The 21,619-nt window shown below is 30.2% G+C and overlaps 1 protein-coding gene across 1 annotated transcript; it reads left to right on the top strand.

Moving 5' to 3' along the window:
- The first annotated feature begins 4,550 nt into the window (after nt 1-4,550).
- Nucleotides 4,551-5,996, top strand: LOC110614306 (ethylene-responsive transcription factor ERF011). The gene has a single exon (XM_021755813.2). The coding sequence runs from the start codon at nt 4,713-4,715 to the stop codon at nt 5,169-5,171; it is 459 nt and encodes a 152-aa protein (XP_021611505.1). The 5' UTR covers nt 4,551-4,712; the 3' UTR covers nt 5,172-5,996.
- Nucleotides 5,997-21,619: the final 15,623 nt, after the last annotated feature.

The raw sequence follows: 21,619 nt of genomic DNA, 5'->3' as shown, positions 1-21,619 counted from the left end.
CTGTCATGAATGCTTTAGTCTTTGATGACTTCCCATCATTAATGTGAACTCCCTCGAACTTCCAGAGTCATATAACTGAAAACTTTACAACCCAGGAGAAATAGCACCTTGATCTTTAGTACACAACTTAATGCAGGTAAAGCTTGCTTGTATCGAATGTCTGATCCATGGTTATATTCTATCTTGGGTCAGGTTAACATCATACAGCGATGTTGATGTTGCTATTTCCATCCTCGTCTACCTGTCGGCGGCATCTCCATTAAAAATATTTTCTTGAGAAAGTAAGTTGGTTCCATCCAATGGGTTGAGATGAACGTATATGTATGATAAAAGTCCAGTGATGCGATGAGCTGCTGAGACTGAAATCATTTTTAATAACATGAATTGTTTCAAAGTACATCTCTGAATCACTAAAATAATAATAATAAAAAGCCATGGTCAACTCTTACTCATGGTTTGATTCACCTCATTATATCCAAAGGCAAAATAGATAGATTAATATTTTTAAAAATAAAAAATATGTTTTTTTCAATGGTGTAATAAATTCAATCACTAAATTGAGCTAGCATATAAAATTAATTTAATAATTAAGCTAGTGGGTTAATCATCATGGATCATAAAAATAAATTTTGTTTGAATTTTGATTACAAAATATTTTTAAAATATAAAAAGAAAATGTGTTACTTCAATTTATCATATGTAAATTTTATATTAATTAAATCAATAAATTTTAAAAAAGAATTAATTTGAGAGTGGGAATGGTGATAGTAACATGTATAATTCATGCATGAAGTGCAGCTTATCATATACCTGTATGCTATAATAATAAAAATTTAATAATAAAATGGTGTGGCTGCCGACTGAAGCTCCAAGTTTTGGTAAATTACGCAAACTCCCATATTTTTCTACTTAAACAATTCAGAAAAGTCCAAAGTCATTCTCACAAGCAACCATTTTGTTTGCACTTTCAGCATTTCGGCCTCTTCTTTCCTTCTTATTTAAGGCACATTCAGCAATCTCCGTCCGTTGGCACTGCACTTGGCCCTATCCCACGCCGCACGCCTCGCATCAGATACTTATCCCCGATAACTTTAACAGCTAATTTTAAAAAAAAATTCTATTTTTTATTAAATTTTTGCGTAAGAGTTTAGAGAATTATTTTAAATTAAAAATAATTTTTTAAAAAATTATTAAAATTGTATAAGAAATAATTTCATTTAAGATTATTTGTATTAAAAGTATTTAATTAGCTTTTAAAATATTTAAATATAATTAATGAGAAATAATATTATTCTTTTGAAGGTGAATAAATAAATGAAAAATAAGAATAAAAACTAAAAAAACGATAAAGCAAGAGAAGAAAAGGAGGTGATGAGTAATTAAAGATTGAAGTCTAAAGTTGGCGATTAGAGTAATGAGATATAGATTTTGTCAATTAGGACGGTGAGTTTTTAATTAAACTTTATTAAAATTTTAATAATAAAATTAATTCACTGACAATAGGAGTCTTCAAATTAATGATGAGATGAGAACTGAGTTCACCCGCAATTTTGGACCAAACAGATAAGAAATTGGATCGAACCATCTAGTGCCGGTCAAGGGCGGATTCTGTTTCTGGAATCAGTATTTTTATTTTAATTGTCTAAGATTGGTTTCAGTCTTTGTGATTATAACTTCAGATCTGACTCTGGTCCCAATTTTTCACCTGCCGACCGGTTTGGTCTGATTCTAGACCAGACACGATATAAATATACACCTAAAAAGCATATTGATCTTTAATTTCTAGTTGTTCATTTATTAAGAAAAAAAAATCATATTCATTATTTTTCATAATTAAAAACAATTATAAATGTATCTTTTAACATTCAATTACCAGTGAATAAACATAAAATACATATAATTATTTTTTAGGGTGATTATGCTATAATAAATAAATAATTAATATTTTTATTTTAATTTGATTCAATTTTTTAAAATTTTAATTATTAAGTGAGTTACAAATAAAAATATTATTATTATTATTAGATAGTTTATTTTGTGAGTTGTTTTACGAGTTCAAATATTTTTTTTTTAAAGAAAAAGAAAAGAAAAAGTCGGAGCCTTGAAAAATTAGAATATGCGATGATCTGTGCAATTATCAAATACGGCTAAATTGGGAAGAAAAACAAAAAAAGAAAAGTCAGATGCCAGGTGATTATCCAAATAGAGAAAAAAATTTGTCTAGTTGTTCCATTAAATTATCCAAAGGTCGACGAACGAGGAAATCATTTTTTTTTTTATTTTTTGTTTTTGAACTGCCAAATTTGAATAAAGGCTGATTAGATAGGTCTTTGGAAAGCGCAAAAATAAAAAAAAAACATAAATAACATTTTGATCACTCATCAGACAAAAGATTAGCAACACGAAGGACCTTCCAAAACGAAAGTGTGGAACCAGTAAATTGATAGCACAAATTGATGCCTACGTATTTAAAAAAAACATACCAAAGTGTGGAATCAGTAATTCCTCCACGACACATCACAATTAAGCTTTTAAAAGCTAAGAGGAGAAAGTCGCCTAATTGTGCAAGCAGGATAAGGTGGTAGGCCATCAAAAATACACTTAATTACAAGATTTCTAAATATGCCAAAATGTGAAAGATGTCAAAGACATAACATAATTTTTAGCATGTTCATGACCAAAAATAATTTCAAAGTTGAGCCCACCAATGAGGGAAGTCTAGAAAACTAATTGCATTCAGCTTATATCCATAAAGGCTAAGAAACCAAGTAGTTAAAACATGCTCAAGCGATTCTGAACTGTTATGACACAATGGACATTGAGAGGAGAGAAGCATACCCTTGTGCGCCAAATTACCCAGAACAGGTAGCACATTGTGTAAAAATCGCTAAAGTATTTAACTTTAGAGAGAATTAGCAAAAACTAAGTAGATTTCTAATAAGCAGGAGATATATAGTATCGGCGACTTGAGACAAGGTAGCAAAAGGGTTGACGGATTGCAAAAGATGAACTAGTAATTGATAACACAAATGCACATAATAGGAGTCATGTTTTTCATAATGCCAAAAAAGAGAATCAAGAGTACTAACTGGAGCAAAAAGAACAGCTAGAACAACCCTCGCAATGAGCAGGAGAAAGAACACCTAGAACAAAAGAGCAATTCCACTAGCGACTTGAATTATCAATAAGATCTGCCATTAAATTAACATGGAGAGGACAAGCAGGAGGCTAAGATAGTTTAAAGCCCACCACTCTTGGCACTCAAGAATCATTCCAAAGCAAAGTATGGCATTCGTCGCTGATGTTAATACATACTCCCTTATTCAACAAGTTACAGCTAGCCAACAAATCTTGCCAAATTCAAGGACTATGAGAATAAATGACGATAAACTACCTAAAATGAAGATAGAGGAAAATACAGTCCCTTAAAGAATCCTTGCCCAAAGACTAGAGGCTTGTGTCACTAGCCACCAACTCTGTTTAGCCAAGCATACTAGGTTAAATTTCTAGAAATCCTTAAAACCAAAACCACTCCAAAACTTAGAACAGCACAAACGATCCCAAGCAAACCAACTAATTTTTTTGTGTTTAGCATTGTCACCCACCAAAATCTAAAAAATTGAGCATTCAACTTGTTATAAAAAATTTTCAGGTATTGAAAAATAGAAAGAGTTTAAAAAATCGACTGAAGGAGAGTAACGCTGCCTGCATGGAAAAGCAAATCAGAATTGAATTTTAGCTTAAATAAGATTTTGCACCCATCCTAAAACTTGTTGCTGGGATCGATCCAATAAAATTAGAAATTCAATATTTTGAAATGCAAGTAATTATATATTAATAATTATAAAAAATTTATTAAAAATAAAAATATAATAATTAAAAGAAAATTTTGACAAAATAAATTTACATTCTTCAAAACTCAATAATAGAAATGGGATTTATATAAATATAAATATGTGATTTGTCTAATAGAATAGCAAAATATTATAAAAACGATATATTAGATTTGAAATAGATCAAACAATGATGATAAGGTTATAATATTCGGAGAGAGAACCAGCGAAAGAATAGGGCTTCATTAATTCGCTTCGGATAAGGAGGGAGCGGAAATAAACAGCCTTACATTATTTTTAGCATTTTTTGGTAAAAAATATTTATTATATTTTTATTAATTAATTATTAAAATTTTTATTAATACATTAAATATTAGATATTATGAACTATCTGCAACATTTCTCACTGGAGGAGACAATGACACAAGAAATAAATGTATAACAATATTGTGCAACCTCTGATTTTTTTTTCTAAATACATTTTTCAAAAATTAAAAATAGCCACATTTAAATTTATAATTGCTAATTATACTTAACAATTATAAAATTTAAAAAATTTAAATTTATATTTATTATATTTGCTAAAACTTAATAAAAATAGTGTTAATAATAAAAATGTGGATAGATTATAGATATGAGAGAGATGGAAGAGGTGATGGAGTATGTCGGCCAAATTTGGATTTATCTAATAGGAAGATCAACGTGGCGGCCGTGCCCAAACGACAGACTAGCAGCCAAGTAAGAAACTCGCATGTTCTCTCTCTCTCTCTTATATTATATATAAACGAACCATGTCTTCCAAATCAACCGGTTTAGCTTTCTGCCATTGAAACAGCATAACAATCTCTCCCTTTTTAATTCTCACAACTTGAACAAAACATGGAAGGGGAGTGTTGTTCAAGTTCTAGCTCAGCTTCCGCCACCACAACCGCCGAGAAGCGGAAGCCCAGGCAACAGCAAGACAAGCCTTATAGAGGTATAAGGATGAGGAAGTGGGGCAAGTGGGTTGCTGAGATTAGAGAACCCAATAAGCGTTCTAGGATTTGGCTTGGCTCCTACTCAACACCCATCGCCGCTGCCCGTGCCTACGACACCGCTGTTTTCTACCTTCGTGGCCCTTCTGCCAGGCTTAATTTCCCTGATTTGATATACCATGAAGACAACCTACGTGATATGTCTGCTGCTTCTATACGAAAGAAAGCTACTGAAGTTGGAGCTCAGGTGGATGCTCTGCAACAAACGGCTCTCCATGCATCAGAAAAGAACCCCAACCGTGTAGTTCCGGAGAAACCGGACTTGAACCAGTATCCGACCCCAGAAAGTTCCGATGAAGAGTAGCAGAAGATCGTTGATTAAATTAGTAATTAACAACTCCTTGTAATCATTTACTTTCGTTTTCTTTAATCTTTTTTGGGTTATAGCTTGCCAGCAGTCTCCATGTGTGCCTGAGAAAAGTTCAGACACAGGAAAATTAAGACTTGAAAAGAGAAATAGATATATGAGAAGGATTCAATCTCTGTAACTAAACAAGAGAATCGTCTCTCTTCTCATCAGTTTGCAACAGAAGTGGGTTAACGGTGGAAAATAGGTTTTTTTATTATTTTATTTTTGTCTAGTAGCAGTGTAGGATTAGTGTGTGGTTGATTCTCTTTGTACGATTCCAATAATATGGTATTGAAAGTGTATGATTAAGAGGGAGAAGAAATGGGGATGGAATATTTTTTAACTGCAAGAATATGAAGAAACAGACATGGCCTACCATTATAGATATCTATTTCAAAAATACGACGAGAAACTGGTTAGCTTGGGAGTTGGCAAGGGAAACAAAGTAGATAAGAAGATGAGGAAGAAGTTGGGGTTGGGAACCAGAAGTGGCGCTTGTGACGTGCCTGTGGACACCACAAAACACAAATGACAATAAGCGAGAGAGAAGGCAAGTGGTCCTCAATCAGGGAGGTTGTCACCGTCATGAGATGGTGGAAAGCTTACGAAAGGTTGTTCGGTGGGAGTTGATGGGTGATGAAAGGTGGGTGGTGACTGAGTGGGTTTTTGTTTATTTTTGTTTATTTATTTTGTTTTAGTTTGAAGGATTAAGCATGTATTATGTCGTAAATTGCAAAATATTTATAGAGCCCATGATCTGTAAGGGGACCATTATGCAACTTAAATCGATTGATTATTTCAATTTAAATCGAATTATGCTCACACAATCAGCCAGTATTCTTGTCTTTCCAACCTTCTCTAAACCTCCAAATCAGCATAAACCCTAAAATCTTATTGGAAAAAAAGGGTTACAGATTAGGATTTATCTAAGTGGGTGGTCCACGAGTATAAGGGTGGAGTTAGAACCCTAGGCTTGACCATGATATTTTTGAAACCAAAGATGATTGGACAATAAAACAGGTGTAGCCACTTACTTTCCAAGGTGTATTCCACTGCCATCTGTCCACCATCATTCCCACACAATGCCTTTTATTAAGAAATAATAAATTCTAATTAATAACTCATCTTCAAATGAATTAAAAACTCAATAATTTAATAATATTCACATTAAAGACATGATTGACCACATCTAATGAACATCCGCCAAGGTTATCCAGTGGGTCTCTTCTGTCACCACACAAGGCAAAGTCCTTAAAGTCTGAAAAAATTATAATTTATTTCGCGGTAACTAAATTAAATTAATTTAAAAAATTAATTAAATATTATAATTTTTTTAATTCGATTTGATTTTAATTAATTTAAAATAATTTAATTATATTAATTATTTTAATAAAAAAAATCAAAATATACCAATTAATTTTTAATATAATATCATTTTAATAATACAGATAGATTAGAAACTAATTAAAATTAAAATATTTTAATTGAATTATTGAATGCTTAAAGTAAAATATAAAAAATTTAAAAATTTATTAAAAAATATAATCGAATCGAATCAGAGTTATTTGATTCAGATATATATTTTTTTTAATTGAGTTTAATTTTTATAAATTTAGTTTAATTTGAAATTAAACCGATTAAATGTTAATATCTATTTATAATATAATAAAATTAATTAATTAATTAATTATTAAATAATTTTTATGATTTTGAAAATGTAAAAATAAATCATTCCGTTAAATTTTAATGAAAATAGTAAAAAGATGAAAGAGAAGCTAACAATAATAGTATTAAAATTTAATCCAATGAATTTTTTAATTGAGATTTTTAAAATTATAAAAATTATTTATTATATTTTCTAAAATATAACGACTAATTAATTAATTTCAGTATATCGCAAGACAACATAATATTTTTTTTTTCCCCTAAACTAATGTTATCACTGTGCTTTAAATGATCTGGGATTTTACTCCATTCAAAAAGCAGAAGGCAGGTTGAATCCACTTAAATAGTATACTTTATTGTAAATTAGAATTTTAAAGCACTTTTAGTAAAATATTTTTGTGTAATTAATCCCAAAGGTTTGGAATATTTAGGGGCTGTCTGAAAAAGAATAATCTAAACAGAGGGCTTCTGATTATTTTTATTTTTTCATCACGTGTTTCACTGTCTCAACACTAGTAGGATTCATGTGTTATGATCATTTATTTGAAAACATAACTATTGTATTGCTCTTATATATATATATATATATATATATATGTTTATTGCTTTTTTCTATGTAAATGTCTATTTTGAGGTTATTAGGGTTTATCAGAGGATATTTAATAATACTGATATATACTAGCTAGATTATTAATTAAATTGCTATGTAGATTATGTCCAATTCAGATTAATTCAGAAGCAATTCAGAAACATATGATAATCAACGCTTTACGTCTCACTGTACTGAATGCCCTTTTAATAGGTGTATTAGCCGATTTATTAATAATGAATAATCGACTATATTTTGATTAACCCATAATTTGTCTATTCGTTTGCGTCATATCGATTTGATTATATTTATGATCTTAGCGATAATTCATGGAGTCGACCATTATTAAAAATTTATATTTATTCTCTAGTCCGATTAGATAATGCTCGACCTATTCGGTTTTTATCAAGATTGCTTTTTACTCGAATAAGTCAAATCGTAATATTTATTCGAGTCAGTGGAATCATGAACACAAATCATAATTAGAAAGAGTATTATTTATTACAATCTAATAATTGTTGTAAAGGTATGAGGTTACATTAAATAAAAATAAAAAAAATTATTTTCAATTAAAATAATAAATTTATTATTATGTTTAGATTAAATTTTGAGATTTGAAGTTACTATTTTTATTATAAATATAAGTGGAAAACGATACTTCAAAAAAAAAAAAAAAAGAAATGAAGAGTGTAAAATATTATATTAATAAAAATAGAAAATATATGATAAAAATTGAAAAGGAGACAAAAACAATAGAAAAGAGTATAAAACAAGCTTTTGATTTTGTTTTTTTTTTTTTCTTTTACAGAAAGAAATTAGAAAATTAATCGAATAGATTTGTTGGAATGTTAAGGGAGTTTCTTGTGTTAAAATAGTTGTAAAACAAATAGAAAGAAAGCTGTAGCAGGGCTAACGGAATCCTCCTGTTTTTCAGAGAAATAAGAAAAATAATGATTTAATATTGAATTATGAAGACAACATAACCAGGTTGTCTTTCATTGTAACCAGGTTGTCTTTCATTGTAACCAGGTTGTCATGGCCAGCTCAAGATGCTACAGCTCCATCTACCTAAATTCCAAGCAACCCCAAAATCCCATTCGGTTACAATGCAACTTCCTTTGTATATTCACATCTTTAAGCAAACGTATGCCAATGATTTCGCCTTTAAGTTTACGACTTAAAAAGACCAAAAGAAATTTTTTTGGTTGAAGTATAATGAGGAAGTCTTTTTGTTGTAATTTTGGATATTTAAATTTTTTTTATGATTAGATATTAAAGTATATTAATTTATAATAATTAAAAAATAAAAATATTTAAAATTTATTGAATATAAACTTTAAATTATAAATTTATATTTATTTTATCAGATATCAATAATAATATGTTAAATACATGAATATCTGTTAAATACGATGAATGATATATGTATATTAATTTTAAAAATAAAGAATTTTTAAAAATTATGGTATTAAAAAAATAAATATGCTAATTAATATATATTTTATAAAGTATATTAAAATTATATATTTTATTAGTTTAAAATTATAATGAATTTTAATAATAACTCAAAATCACAACACAAATGCTTCTTGATTACATTACTTGCCATGTGTTTTCAACAAGAAGAATCCTTCCGAATATGAAAACCGTTAATGGGTTTCTGTATGGACATATGAAAACAGAGGTTACCGTCATTTGTATCTGCCGTAAAATCTCATTCTCGCTGGCGTAGTTCCAAAGTTAAATTAAATTCTGGATCCGCCCCGGTAGTGACACTTTGATCAATGCTCTTAAAAATACTGGGTTTAAAATGTGAATTCCTACAAGCCAAAATTCCAAAGAATTCGAGAGCATATCCGTCATTAATGTGAAAGACAAGTGATGAATAGACAATACTTGCAGGGGCTATTAGCCTTCCAAATAGTCAACCAATAAAGAAAAACCACAGTAAGATGATGACATGACACCCATCCATTAAGAAAACAACATACTGATGAATCGCCACTTCCATTGTCATCTACTCCTTGCGCCCACACGTATTAATATTACTATAAAACAAGATTTGACTTGCAACTATGGAACAACATCAACAAAGAGCATGATTAGAGCTCACAGGAGGGACTCGAAATGGCCGAATGTAGAATCTTCTTTTTGTATTTGGGTTCTCTCTACTCACTGGTGATGTCGACTTTCCAGCCCAATACATTGAAGGATGAAAAAAGAATTTTGAGTGAGCCCAAGAAAACTTACTCTTAAGCCCATGGCCGTGAGCATGGTCTCATGAGTTTCAAAAGAGTTGTGTTTTAGTACCATGGAAGGAGACAAGATCTCTAGTCTGCTATGGAAGGATAGGCCAAGTGTTGAGAGAAAGATTCGTCTGTTGTGGCTAATTCTTCATTTAAAGATAAGGAAGCAGCGGGGGGTAGGGGTTAACATGGATGAGATTCCAGACTTGGTTTTGGCAGATCTTGAGTGGTGGCTGGTGGACCATTCATGAGTTCCTTCGTGCCCCTCTAATTCGAACTGTGGCACAATGTGGTGGTTTTTTTATTTTTTTATTTTTTTTATTTGCAATTATGTTGCAGAAGAGCCCACAGGGCACATTATAAGAGATATGGTAATACGTTTGTCGGGAAGGAGAATCGGATATAGGCATTGTGCACTCGAATTCAGTCTTTGTGGAATCTGAGTTCAGCTAGAATTTTGGAACTGATCAATAACTATTGGCGTGTGAATTTCCTCAACCACATGGAAAATTCTTGCATGCACCTGAGTATAGAAGTTGGTTTGTACACTAAAATCAATGAAAAATTAAAGTTTTATATTAATACATAGATCTCACTATATTTTAAATAAACTTTTTTTAATTTTAAATTACATGTCAGAATTATATTGATACCTCAAACTCTATATACTTTGGGATTGTAATGGTTGTATCAGTCATGTACTAAGTGTTAGAGGTCTAGAATTTTAAGAATTAAATTGTAATTTTTTAGATATTATATGGAGAATTAGTAGTATTAAATGGTAGTACTATCACAATAGTTATTTGTATTTTTTTTTATATTAATTTTAGGAGTGTATTATCTCAGATATATTGATTAAAACTTAGCACCATTTGATTTAAAATCGAAAAAATCGACCGAACTAATTTAGTTCGGTAATTTGGTTCATTTATTTAATAAATCTGATGACCGCCGGGCTTCACGCGTCCCAGATTGAGGTCGGGCCCATTAAGGCAACACTCGCCCAAAACTCATATAACCTTCCTAGCGGACCGGTCCAATATCTTCAGTCCTGGTTTAGACCCATGAAGCGGACCGGATCACTCAGGAGCCCAGGTCCCTCGGGAAGAAACTCAGCCCGGTGACGTGACATGAGGAAGGATATCAGGCCCAGTCATCTCGCAGCCATGTCCGCATGCGGGCCGGGAGGAATTAAATGACTGCTTGGAGCGGAGAGAGAGTCTGACGCTTCCGTATGTACAGACCTGTATCATAGAGACAAGTGACACTATAGCATAGAGGCCGTTAGGCGTCACTAGCCGTAAGAGAAAAAGAAATAAAAGGGGAGGAATGCCCTTTTCTCCGGCTAAGCTTACACACACTGTAAAACCTTATTCTCTAGATCTCAGAACATCAAAATCTATTCGGTTTGATTTTAAATTTTAAAATTCTTGATTTAATCGGTTCAGTTTAATTTTTAGAATTAAAATTTTGGTGAAATTGAAGCGAACCATATTAATCTATTTGTAGCAAAGTACAACATAATCCTCCTTTGTGTCTCAATGGTAAGGCACTTTTATGATATTATGCGGTTAAGGCATTGAGCTTTGCTATTTACAATTTTTAATTCTTTTCCTTTTTTTTTTTTTCTACTTTTAATCCTAATCACCCATTTTTAATAAATCTCAATAGTTAATTTCTATGTTTATATTTATTTTATTAGGATGAGAAATTCTAGTTCATCTTATTCTCTGTCGCCGCCGCCTACTTCCATACCCTTTCTCTTCCTCCATTGTTGAAATCAAATACATGATTTAAGAAAAAATTTATCGTTGGAGTACAACACCATAGCTAAGCGTCATAGGTGGTGCAGCCCTAGCATCGCAGTACCAGCTTGACTCCAGGTGGCCTCCATCGTCGCAGTAGCAGCAAGACAGCAAGCGGCCTACGGAAGGCAACAAAATAAATGCAAGCGTCGCAACGAACATCAGCACAGCTCCATCGTTGGCTACACATCAGTACAAATCCAATAGTTGGCAGTCCGGACAACAACCAAATGAATCCAGGCGTCGCAGCGAACATTAACACAGTCCCAGCATTAACGACACAACAGTATAAATCCAGCAGTCGGCCGTCGCAACAGCTTAACAACACAGATGCAACGGTCTCCAAGATGCAATAGTACAGACCCAACATCACAATGACATTGCTCTAGCATGATCGTGTTGTGTGTTCATCTTCAATTTCATAGATCATTGTGTGGTGATATTTGTAGTTTTTTGTATTGTGTTACTTTAATCTTGCATATGTTTATATCTGTATTGTGTTGATTATATTTCTTTGTGCAAATCTTGTTTTTCCCCTTTTAATTGGTATTTGGCATAAATATGTAAGAGAATGAGATAAAAAGAATAAATTTATCTTGTTTCGCTAGAGAGAAAGTGGAAGAGAATAAGGGATTTTCTGAAAAGTGATGAAAAATTTCGGAACTAAAAAAGAGAACTGATTTTGAACTAAAAAATCAATTTAATTTGATTTGGTTTTGTTCATCATTTTGGTTAAATTCAGTTTTTATATCTTTTAAAAATTGATTTTTGATTTTTTCAGTTTTGAACCGAACTGACTGATTACTTACCTCTAATATTGATGTCTCATCTTGTCATACCCCATTTTAGAGAGTGATTAGTTGATCAGCGATGGACAACCATTATAGCTAGCCGGCAGGCACTATAAGCCGAAGTCTTGCTACTTCTTAAAGGTTTCCTTCTCGATTATCAATTACACTTTATTAAAAAGAAAAGTAGCTTGTCCAAAACTCTTTATATTCATTTGTTCTCATTCTTGTGACTATTGTGAGACTTGTCAATGTATGTTGTTTGTTGGATTCCTTATTGGCTTGTGAAACCTTATGTTTAAATAATTATCTATTTTCATAAATCATCCCGTGATTCTCATAGTAGACTTGGCTTGAAAATATTCAAATCAAGTGTCATACGAGTGCAAATGAGTGCCTAAAATTTGGCTCGTGACGGTTGGTATTAGAGCGAATTATGATTAGTGCGCAATGTAGAGGATATGATGAAATCTACTATAAGATATGAAGCCCTGGAGAAAATAGTTGAGAAGCTTTATGCTCGGGTTGGTAAATATTCTACTTGAAAAAGGCTGACATGAAATCAAAGAGTCGGTCCATTTTACGCTAGAATAATAAGGTAAGCAAATTGAGACACTTGGAAAACTATGAGCATTTGGGTTGTGGTAGCCAAGTTGATTAGGGGTGTTACATGCTTCATAAGGTACACTCTTTGGAGAAAGGGTAGCGACCTAGTTTTGCACACTCCATTAATGTGTCTTTTAAAGAGAGAATAATGACTAGATTTTTTAGAGAGAAAGTAATGTCTATGTGGCATAATATAAGTTTGAGGGTGAGCCAATAGAGTTTGGGGCCATCCAAAAATCTCAAGATTATAGAGAATATCTTAGGAAACTTTAAGAATAACACATATGAGAATGAGGCATTGGCCTTCTATATGAAGGATATTATTGTGTGTCTCAATTATTTTGCAGTAATTATGAGTAACACTGAGCATGATGTGAAAAAGGCTATGAGCATTACTTAAAGAGTGAATTAGAGAACTACGAATCAATGGTGAATTGCTAGCCAATTTCAATGTGAATGCCTATGATGTAAACAAGGTTGAAATCCTAAAAGTAAAAATCTTTATGTTATGTAAGTGATGCAACAGAGATAAATAATTTTCTCTATGATATGAATTTATTTTTTAATGTATTAAAAGTTACTCTAGTGTAGACAAGTTAAAGATAACACCTATGTATTTGACTAACAATGCTAATTATGAGGAAAAACTAAAGTTGAAGAGACAATAGATGAATAGTGCCTAATTATTCCTACCTGGAAAATTTTGAAAAGGAACTAAAGGCCCAATTTTATTTTAAGAATATGGATTTAACTTATAATAGAAGCTAAGCAAGCTCGAGTAATGAGTTCAATATGAGACTATGATTGATATCTTGGGTGAGGAACAGATTATTGAGGAGAAATGTAAAGGAATACAGTACAGCCTTAGCAGTAGCCAAAAGTTTGAATGACTACTCCAACAATGGGTTTAAGAGAAAACAATGGGAGCACGTGAGAATTCAAACAATCTAATAGTGACAACATAGTATAAAGAAGTGTTTCTGTGTGAAGAGCCACATCAAGTAATGGACTCGGCACACAAAGGTGCTTTAAATGTTTTGAGGGCTATTTGAGGAGAATAGTGGAAGAATTGGTACTAGAGACAAGTGCAACCAAATGTATTTCCTCGAGAAAGAACAAAATAGTGTGAGACTACAGAATAGATGCTTTTCAAAATTTATTCTCAAAATAAAGGTGAATGTGAAGAAAATAAAAATTGTCAATACTAAGAAGCAATAGGATGTTGCAAAAGTGATTGTTGAAGTATTATCAAGTGAACCATGGAAAGAAAGATAAATTTTACAATGACACTATAGAATACTTCTAATGTGGCAATTAGGAATCGAGTCCTTCAATAACGAATTTGAATCAAGATGGTATAGCGTCTCTTGAATTTCATACTGTGTTTCTTCATATTAACTATTTTTGGATATCTTTATATTCTAATGAATCATATTCCTCCTTGTGATTGATTCAACAAATTTATACTAATTGATCTTAATAATATAATAGCGGATAGCTTACTTTGAAAGGAAAATGGAGAATAATATATTTTTTCTAGACTCAAGTCCAGTTTTAGCTACATAATTAAACAGAGAAAATAAGTCATAGGTCAAACCGAGATGAAAGTGGCGCGAGAATATGGAGACCTCAGGAAAAGCTCAGTCGACGAAAATGTCAAACGTTTGAGTGGGGGAGAATATTAAGAGTCTAGAACTTCAAGAATTAAATTATAATTTTTTAGAGACCATATGAAGAATTCCTAGTACTAAATAATAGAAAGTTGAATATCACAATGATTATTTATAATTTTTATTTATTTATTAATTTTAGAAGGTATGTCACTTTAGATATTTTGAAGTCTCCATAAGACTTTTTAAGGGAAATAACTAGTTAGCTACCGATGGATAACTATTATAGGCAGCTAACAGGTACTATAAATTGATGTCTTGATCCTTCTTGTGGGTTCCCCCTATCTACAAATATATAGATATCTTTAATCGATTGTATCAATTATACTTTATAAATAAAAGAAATAGTTTGTTCATGAATATTCATATTTAATTATTTCTCATTCTTATAACTATTGTGAGACTTATAGATACATGCTGCTTGTGAGCTTTCTTATTGACTTGTAAAATCTCATGCTAACATAATTGTATGCTTCCATAGTTCATTAAGTAATTGTCATTGTTGATTTAGTTTGAAAACATTCAAATCAAGCGTCGCACAAATACAAATAAGTGTCTAAAAAATCTAGACTTATGATACTATAGGTATGTGACTTGAGGTTTCCATGCTTAATTTTGGCTCATTTTAGTTTCTTATCACTTTCTTCATTGATACACCTATAGCTATAAATGGACTCACTATTTAGAGCATCTTCTTCAGATCTTCAGGTGGATGATTCAATCACATATTGCTCATATTTTCTCATGACCAACTAAAAATTTCAGTGTTTAATCATTTTTGTTGTCAGATAAATTTAAATTGTAAAGCTCATCAACTCCCTATGTAATTAATATATCAAAAATGTAGAAAGATACTTTTTTTCATTTCAGTGTGAATTTTCTAATAATATAAAATATTATATATTTATATATATATAATAAAATAATCTTTAAAATAAAATACAATAAAATACCCATATACGACCGTGAAATATGATATACAATTTACACTCTATATTTCAATATATATATCCTTTAAAATTTACAAATATTATATGAGAAATTTATGTAATTTATTAAAATTCATGATAAAATTATAAAAGTTTAAAATATTTATATTTTGAATATAAAAATGATATAATTATATAATATAATATTTAATTTAAATATCTATTATTTAAAAAATGTAATGTATTCAAAATGAAATCAAAGATCAAAGATGAATATATCATTTAAAAAAACTTTAATGAATAGGAAAAATAAACAAAATGATTCGATTGGGGGGTCAAACTTTTTTTTTTCTCCTCCCATTTGTGTTTGTCCTTTGGATCCAAATGGGGTCAAAATTAAACGTGAGCTTAAACCATAGCTAAAAGCTTAATTAACACTTAGAAATTATTAAATATGTGATTCCCGAAATGTGAAATTTTGGTGGCACATGATCTTTACAGAAACAGTTTTTTTTTTCTTTTTATAGCAAATAATTTGATTTTTTTTTCTTTTTATAGCAAATTAATAATTTGATAAGTTGCATCAAGGATTGTGAATGGACCATGTTGTTTTCCCCTTGGTCCTGGGATTGTGAATGTGTTGTATGGCATTATTTTCTAAGGGATCATGATAGAGTGTTGATTAATAAAAAAATCCAAGCACTATATAAATCTAATCCCAAAATTTTAACTTTTTTTTTTGGCTTTTTATGGTGCTACTTTATTTATTTGCTATCATTAGGTGTTGAATAATTTTTGGACTTACATGGAAAATTGCTCATATGATCATTCCCTTTAGCCCATATTTAACTTTGTTTAATTTCTCAAAGAAACAGCACGAAAACGATGAAGTATTGGTGGATTGAGTTTTGTTATTCTTGTTCATGCATGAAATTAAGAGTTAGCCGTAGAACTATAAATAAAGCAAGCTATTCATAATTTATTTAATAAAACTCAGATTTTGTTTTGATTTCTTTTTAAAAAGTCAAATCTAAATTTAAATTTAAATTTTACAATCATGTATTAAATTAGTGAGTCAAACTTTAAGCTCGTTAATGTTCAGCTTGTTAACCTTTACAAATTCATTTACTAAAAATTATTTAAATTTAAATTTAAAAATTCAATACAATTAATAAATAAACTTACGGAACAAACATAATTTAATCTCATTTTTACTATTATTATTAACATTATGTATTTTTCTAGGTTAATTTATGTTTTTATAATATTTTTTTGTGGAAAATACAAAAAATAAAAACTTGGTGAAAAATGGCTTAAAATGTTGAAAAGTTAATTTGGTCGAAGTGATTTGGTCAAATCAGCCTTAGAAAATAACTAAGAAAGCTGCATAAGTGGAAGGAAGAAGAAGTCAAAACTCAAATCTTGATATGCCCAAGTCAATTTGCTTGGATCACTGGCCAAATCGCCAGAAGCCAGTAACAATTGAAATCTGGAAGTGTTTTGCAGAAAACAATTGGGGCAAACAGTTTGCCCAAATCGACTGTCGCCAACAGAAAAGTGCAGAAGCACAGGAATTGTAGAAATTCAAATTTTAAGAGTTTCATCCTATCTCAAATACACCAAGACTCATCCAAAACACCTCCAATACCATGCAAAAAGAATTCTTTCGCCCAAAGAGGTCTATCCCTGATGAAATACAAGCAAATAGAGAATCAAAGACCAAGTCAAATTGAAATTTCAACTCATAAAGGACTGATCTAAGGTTTCTCACCTATAAAAGGGCAGCAAACAGCAGTAGCAAAATATTCAATTTTCGGCAGAGAGTTTCAGCAGCACTACATCTTCTTCTTTTCTTCTTTCTTTTCTCTTTATGTATTTTTTGCCCACCATAAGTGACTAAACACATATTCTTCTAGTTGAAGTGGAGGAAATTTCAATTTTGTTATGAATTGAAAAATCTGAAACTCCATTATCAAACTTCTATTTTTTCAGTATTTATACAACTTGTTCTTCATGCTATTATTGCCTTGCTATTAGAATCAATAAGGCCCGTTGCTTTTAATCACGAAGTAATATATTGTAAGTTTGAATAATTTAGGTCTGCAATTGCTTAGATTATTTAAACATAAGTGACAATTAGTTGCATGATCTAATTAAACCACGCGGTTGACAAAGTTAGAATTAGGTTTTTCTATTTCTTAAAACAGTTTCTTTTGAAGAGTAAAGAACTCCGAGAACGTTTTTTGGCAACTTGTTAACTAGTGTTTGATTAACAAACGTTTCTTAATCAAACTAAACTTAAGAATGAATTTGGTTGTTTGGAACGTCTTCCATAACCTAAATTAATTTATTGAAATAAATAGAAAAATCAAAGTATCAATGATCAATTCCAAACTGAAATAAATCCTATACTTCAACTAGAGTCTTTTTATTATTGATTTACTCATTTTTTAATCATTGCTTTCCTTATTACTTTAGTATTAATCTTAGTTTATCATCATAAAAAACAACCCCTTATTTTACTTTTATTTGTCCAAATTATTGTTAGAAAAGTTCTTAGTATCAAATTTATGTGGATTCGACCATATTACCAATATCTACTATCTTTATTTATTGATTAGTAATATATTTATTTTTAACGATTTCGATAACAACCGCCGCCGTAACCTATCTTTTATGTGAATCGTTTAAAATTTCACCAAATAAAAGCTTTTACTATCTAAACTTAAATTTATTAATATTCAATTAAGTTTGAAATGAGTTATTATATATCAAACGTGATGTTCTTATCACTAATTATGAGCAGTTGACATATCAAGAAGTTAATATTTAAGATGTTATTATATAATAAAATGGTGAAGTGGGTAATGTAGCACTTGGGTGTGTGTCATTGGAGATGAGTTTTCACACACTTGATGTTGAGTTGGGTGGGTGAGAAAGAGACTACTAGTAGACTTTCTTTTTAATATGTAAGAGGAGTCAATTTTTAACCCTACGAATCTGTGCAAAACGTTGCACCGCAAGAGGGTTGAGTCAAGAAGATATACAAAGAAAAAATTTAAAAAGAAAAGAAAATATTTTAAAAAAATCGATAATATGAGTCACTTCTAACTTGATTAATTAAGATATGAATTTGCTTTTCTTTTTAATGCATAGATTCAATATAAATTAAATTTAATCGAATAAGAAAAATTAGTTTGTTATTCTTATTTTACAAGTGAAGATTTAGTGTTCAAATTATATATATAAAAATAATATCTATTGAAAATATTTTAATTTTTAATAAATCGATTCGCTGTAAATAAAATTAGTTTGAATTTAATTGATTAAGAATAATCATATTTGATTTAAAAAGAAAAGGGGTTGGTGATAAAAAAAAATAAAGAAAGAAAAGTTGGTATAGTAAGGATCTTTATGTGGAATGAGCTTAATTAAATTGAAGTAATTGCGTTTGGACTGTCATCCATTTACTCAAAAACAAAATCCCTTTGCCTGCACATATGCACCCACTTTTCCATACACGACATGACAATTTTCTCACTAAGCGATCATGTTCCTCATCTATATCCCCCAAGTTTCTCTCTAAATTTTCTCGAGAAAAAAGAAAAAGGCAAAGAGAATTAAACTGTAGAGCTATAAAGTTGGTGAGGTCAGTGTAAATAAAAATGTAGTTGGGAATATATTTCAATGCAAACAATGATGACTGCCCACATTCACTTTATTTGGCACCATGCATTAAAGTTAAAAAGCAGTATGCTCATCAGTAACAACAACAACACCAATCCCTTTCTATCAATTTCCAAGCTGAAAAGGCTTCCAACCAAAACCAAAACTAAGAGTATAGAAATTTAAAGTTATTAACAAAAGTGGGTGAAGATGACCCTTTTCTTTTCTTTTCTTTTCTGCTTGTAATTTTCTTTTTTATTAATTTTTCCATCCCACTTGCCTTCAACACACCCACATGTTTGCTCACATAAAAAATATATAGTAAAAAAAAAATTCACTTTGGTAAATATCTAAACCTATGAAATGCTTTATATATAAAATTATATAATAATTGGTAATTAAAAATAAATATTTATTTTACCATTAATTAAAAGGTTTATCATATATATATCTTTTTTTTATTTTGAATGTGAAATTGTTTGTTTATTTATTTAAATAAAAATTAGTTTTTTGATAGTAAAATCCAGGTAGTTGAAAGTTGATGCAATTTTATGATGATAAATTGGGGAGGGGGGTGGTGGCCCATAAACACGTGCAAATGATGGCAATGTCTTCCCTAATGATGGATTCCCACCGTTTCTTCCACTGTGTGGGACCCATTTCTTCTCTTCTCTTTATCTTTGACCAACCCATTTTATTTATTTATATCTAACTTATTCAATTTCTTCTTCATTTCTATACACTCTCTTGGTTTTTATAATTAATTTTTTTTTTAAATAAAATTAAAATGTAGAACCGAATTCTCTCAAAATACATTTTTCAACAGACTAAATTTATAAATATTTTATAATTAAAATTTAAAATTTTAATTATAAATTTCTATTAACATAAATAAATTAACTTCTTTGTATAATATCTGTTTTTATATTTTCTTACATCTTTTAGATTTTGATTAGGACCGTGTATTTTATTTATACATAATTGATAATTATAGTAAGGTTAATTGACAATCTAATCATTTTCAATTAATGGGTTTTTCTTAATTTATAATTAAAGAAAGATTATTAAGCATAGTCTGACACAATGAAATTAATGATATCTTGTGGATCTATGCATATCAATTCCAAAATTTGATCTTTAATTATTTAACTTTTGAATCATTACTTTTGAAGAAAGTATGTATTCCAATAAGATTGAGAGAAGCTTTGCGGTTTCAAAACTCTTTGCTTTCTAGAAAGCAAATCTTTTATTTATATATATAAATTTTCTTTTTAAAGAAAGGAAATGTAATTATTATGTGAACAGAATTGAATGGCTGTGGAATAACTAGAGCTGCTTAATTAGACACGTAGTTAAGGTTAGGTACATTAGTATATGATAGTCTCCCTATGATCATATCCCATTTGGTAGGCAGAAATTTAAGAGAAATTAAAAATATATATATATTTATTTTTTTATTAGGTTGATGTCGTGATTGAAGGAGTGATGGGTCGTGAATAATCAGTGTTATATATATAAAAATATTATAAAATATCATCAAGAAAATATTATAAAATATTATCGTTCTATATAACAAGTCATTTAAATTTGATACGTAAATACAATGATGTGAAAGAAAAAGAAGGATTTATTAATTTTTTAGGGTTTTTTTTAATTTTTGAATTATATATATATATATATATATATTATATAAGAAAACACATGGGCTCAACCTCATATATAGTGTGATCATATTGTCAACATTTGATATAATTAACCTAAGGATTGTAGTCAAGTTGGAATGACACCTGGCCAATAGGATTTAACCTAAATGAAATCTCTTTTTGAAGTAAAGATCTTCCTAATTTGGAGCATTATATGTAATAAACAGGATTAGGGTTTTAGCTATTCAACTTATTCATTTCACAATCAATCTTTTCTATAGTACAATATAACTGCGTATTCTACTCTGGCTAGCTTCTTGGGCTAATTCCTAAAAGGACCTGCCCATAGTTTTCACATTTTGCATCCTCTATTTTTTTGCCATTCTAACCATAATATCATGTCGTGTGAGATGGAATGACAGGAGTTCATTCTCCTATAATCAATAGTTTCAACTTAAATTCTAGTACGAAATAATTTTAAGTCTGTCTGTAAATCTAAAATAATTGATTTAACAGGTTTCATATGTAATGAAAAGGTGAAAATGCATAATGAGCTGTTAAGCAAATTTGAGAGCAACTCCAAATAATCTCACGCAAATTTAATTTGTCAAACATATACGGATTGTCCTGTACTGCATATGCGTTGGCAAGTATGAGGTGGAGGGAGACAAGGAGAAAGGGTCACCATCGAACCGGCAACCAAATCTTCATACTTTTGAAAAACTTGTTTAATTTGCTGGAAACTATGAAGACATAAACATATCTTTCTCTTACCATGCAATGGACAGAGCATGGG

The sequence above is a fragment of the Manihot esculenta genome, chromosome 5, assembly GCF_001659605.2.
Source record: "Manihot esculenta cultivar AM560-2 chromosome 5, M.esculenta_v8, whole genome shotgun sequence".
In the NCBI taxonomy this organism is placed as follows: Eukaryota; Viridiplantae; Streptophyta; class Magnoliopsida; order Malpighiales; family Euphorbiaceae; genus Manihot; species Manihot esculenta.
This window is presented reverse-complemented; position numbering and strand designations above follow the sequence as displayed.

What these genes read in the sequence shown, in the direction of transcription:
- LOC110614306 (XM_021755813.2), top strand. Translation starts at nt 4,713, where the DNA reads ATGGAAGGGGAGTGTTGTTCAAGTTCTAGCTCAGCTTCCGCCACCACA.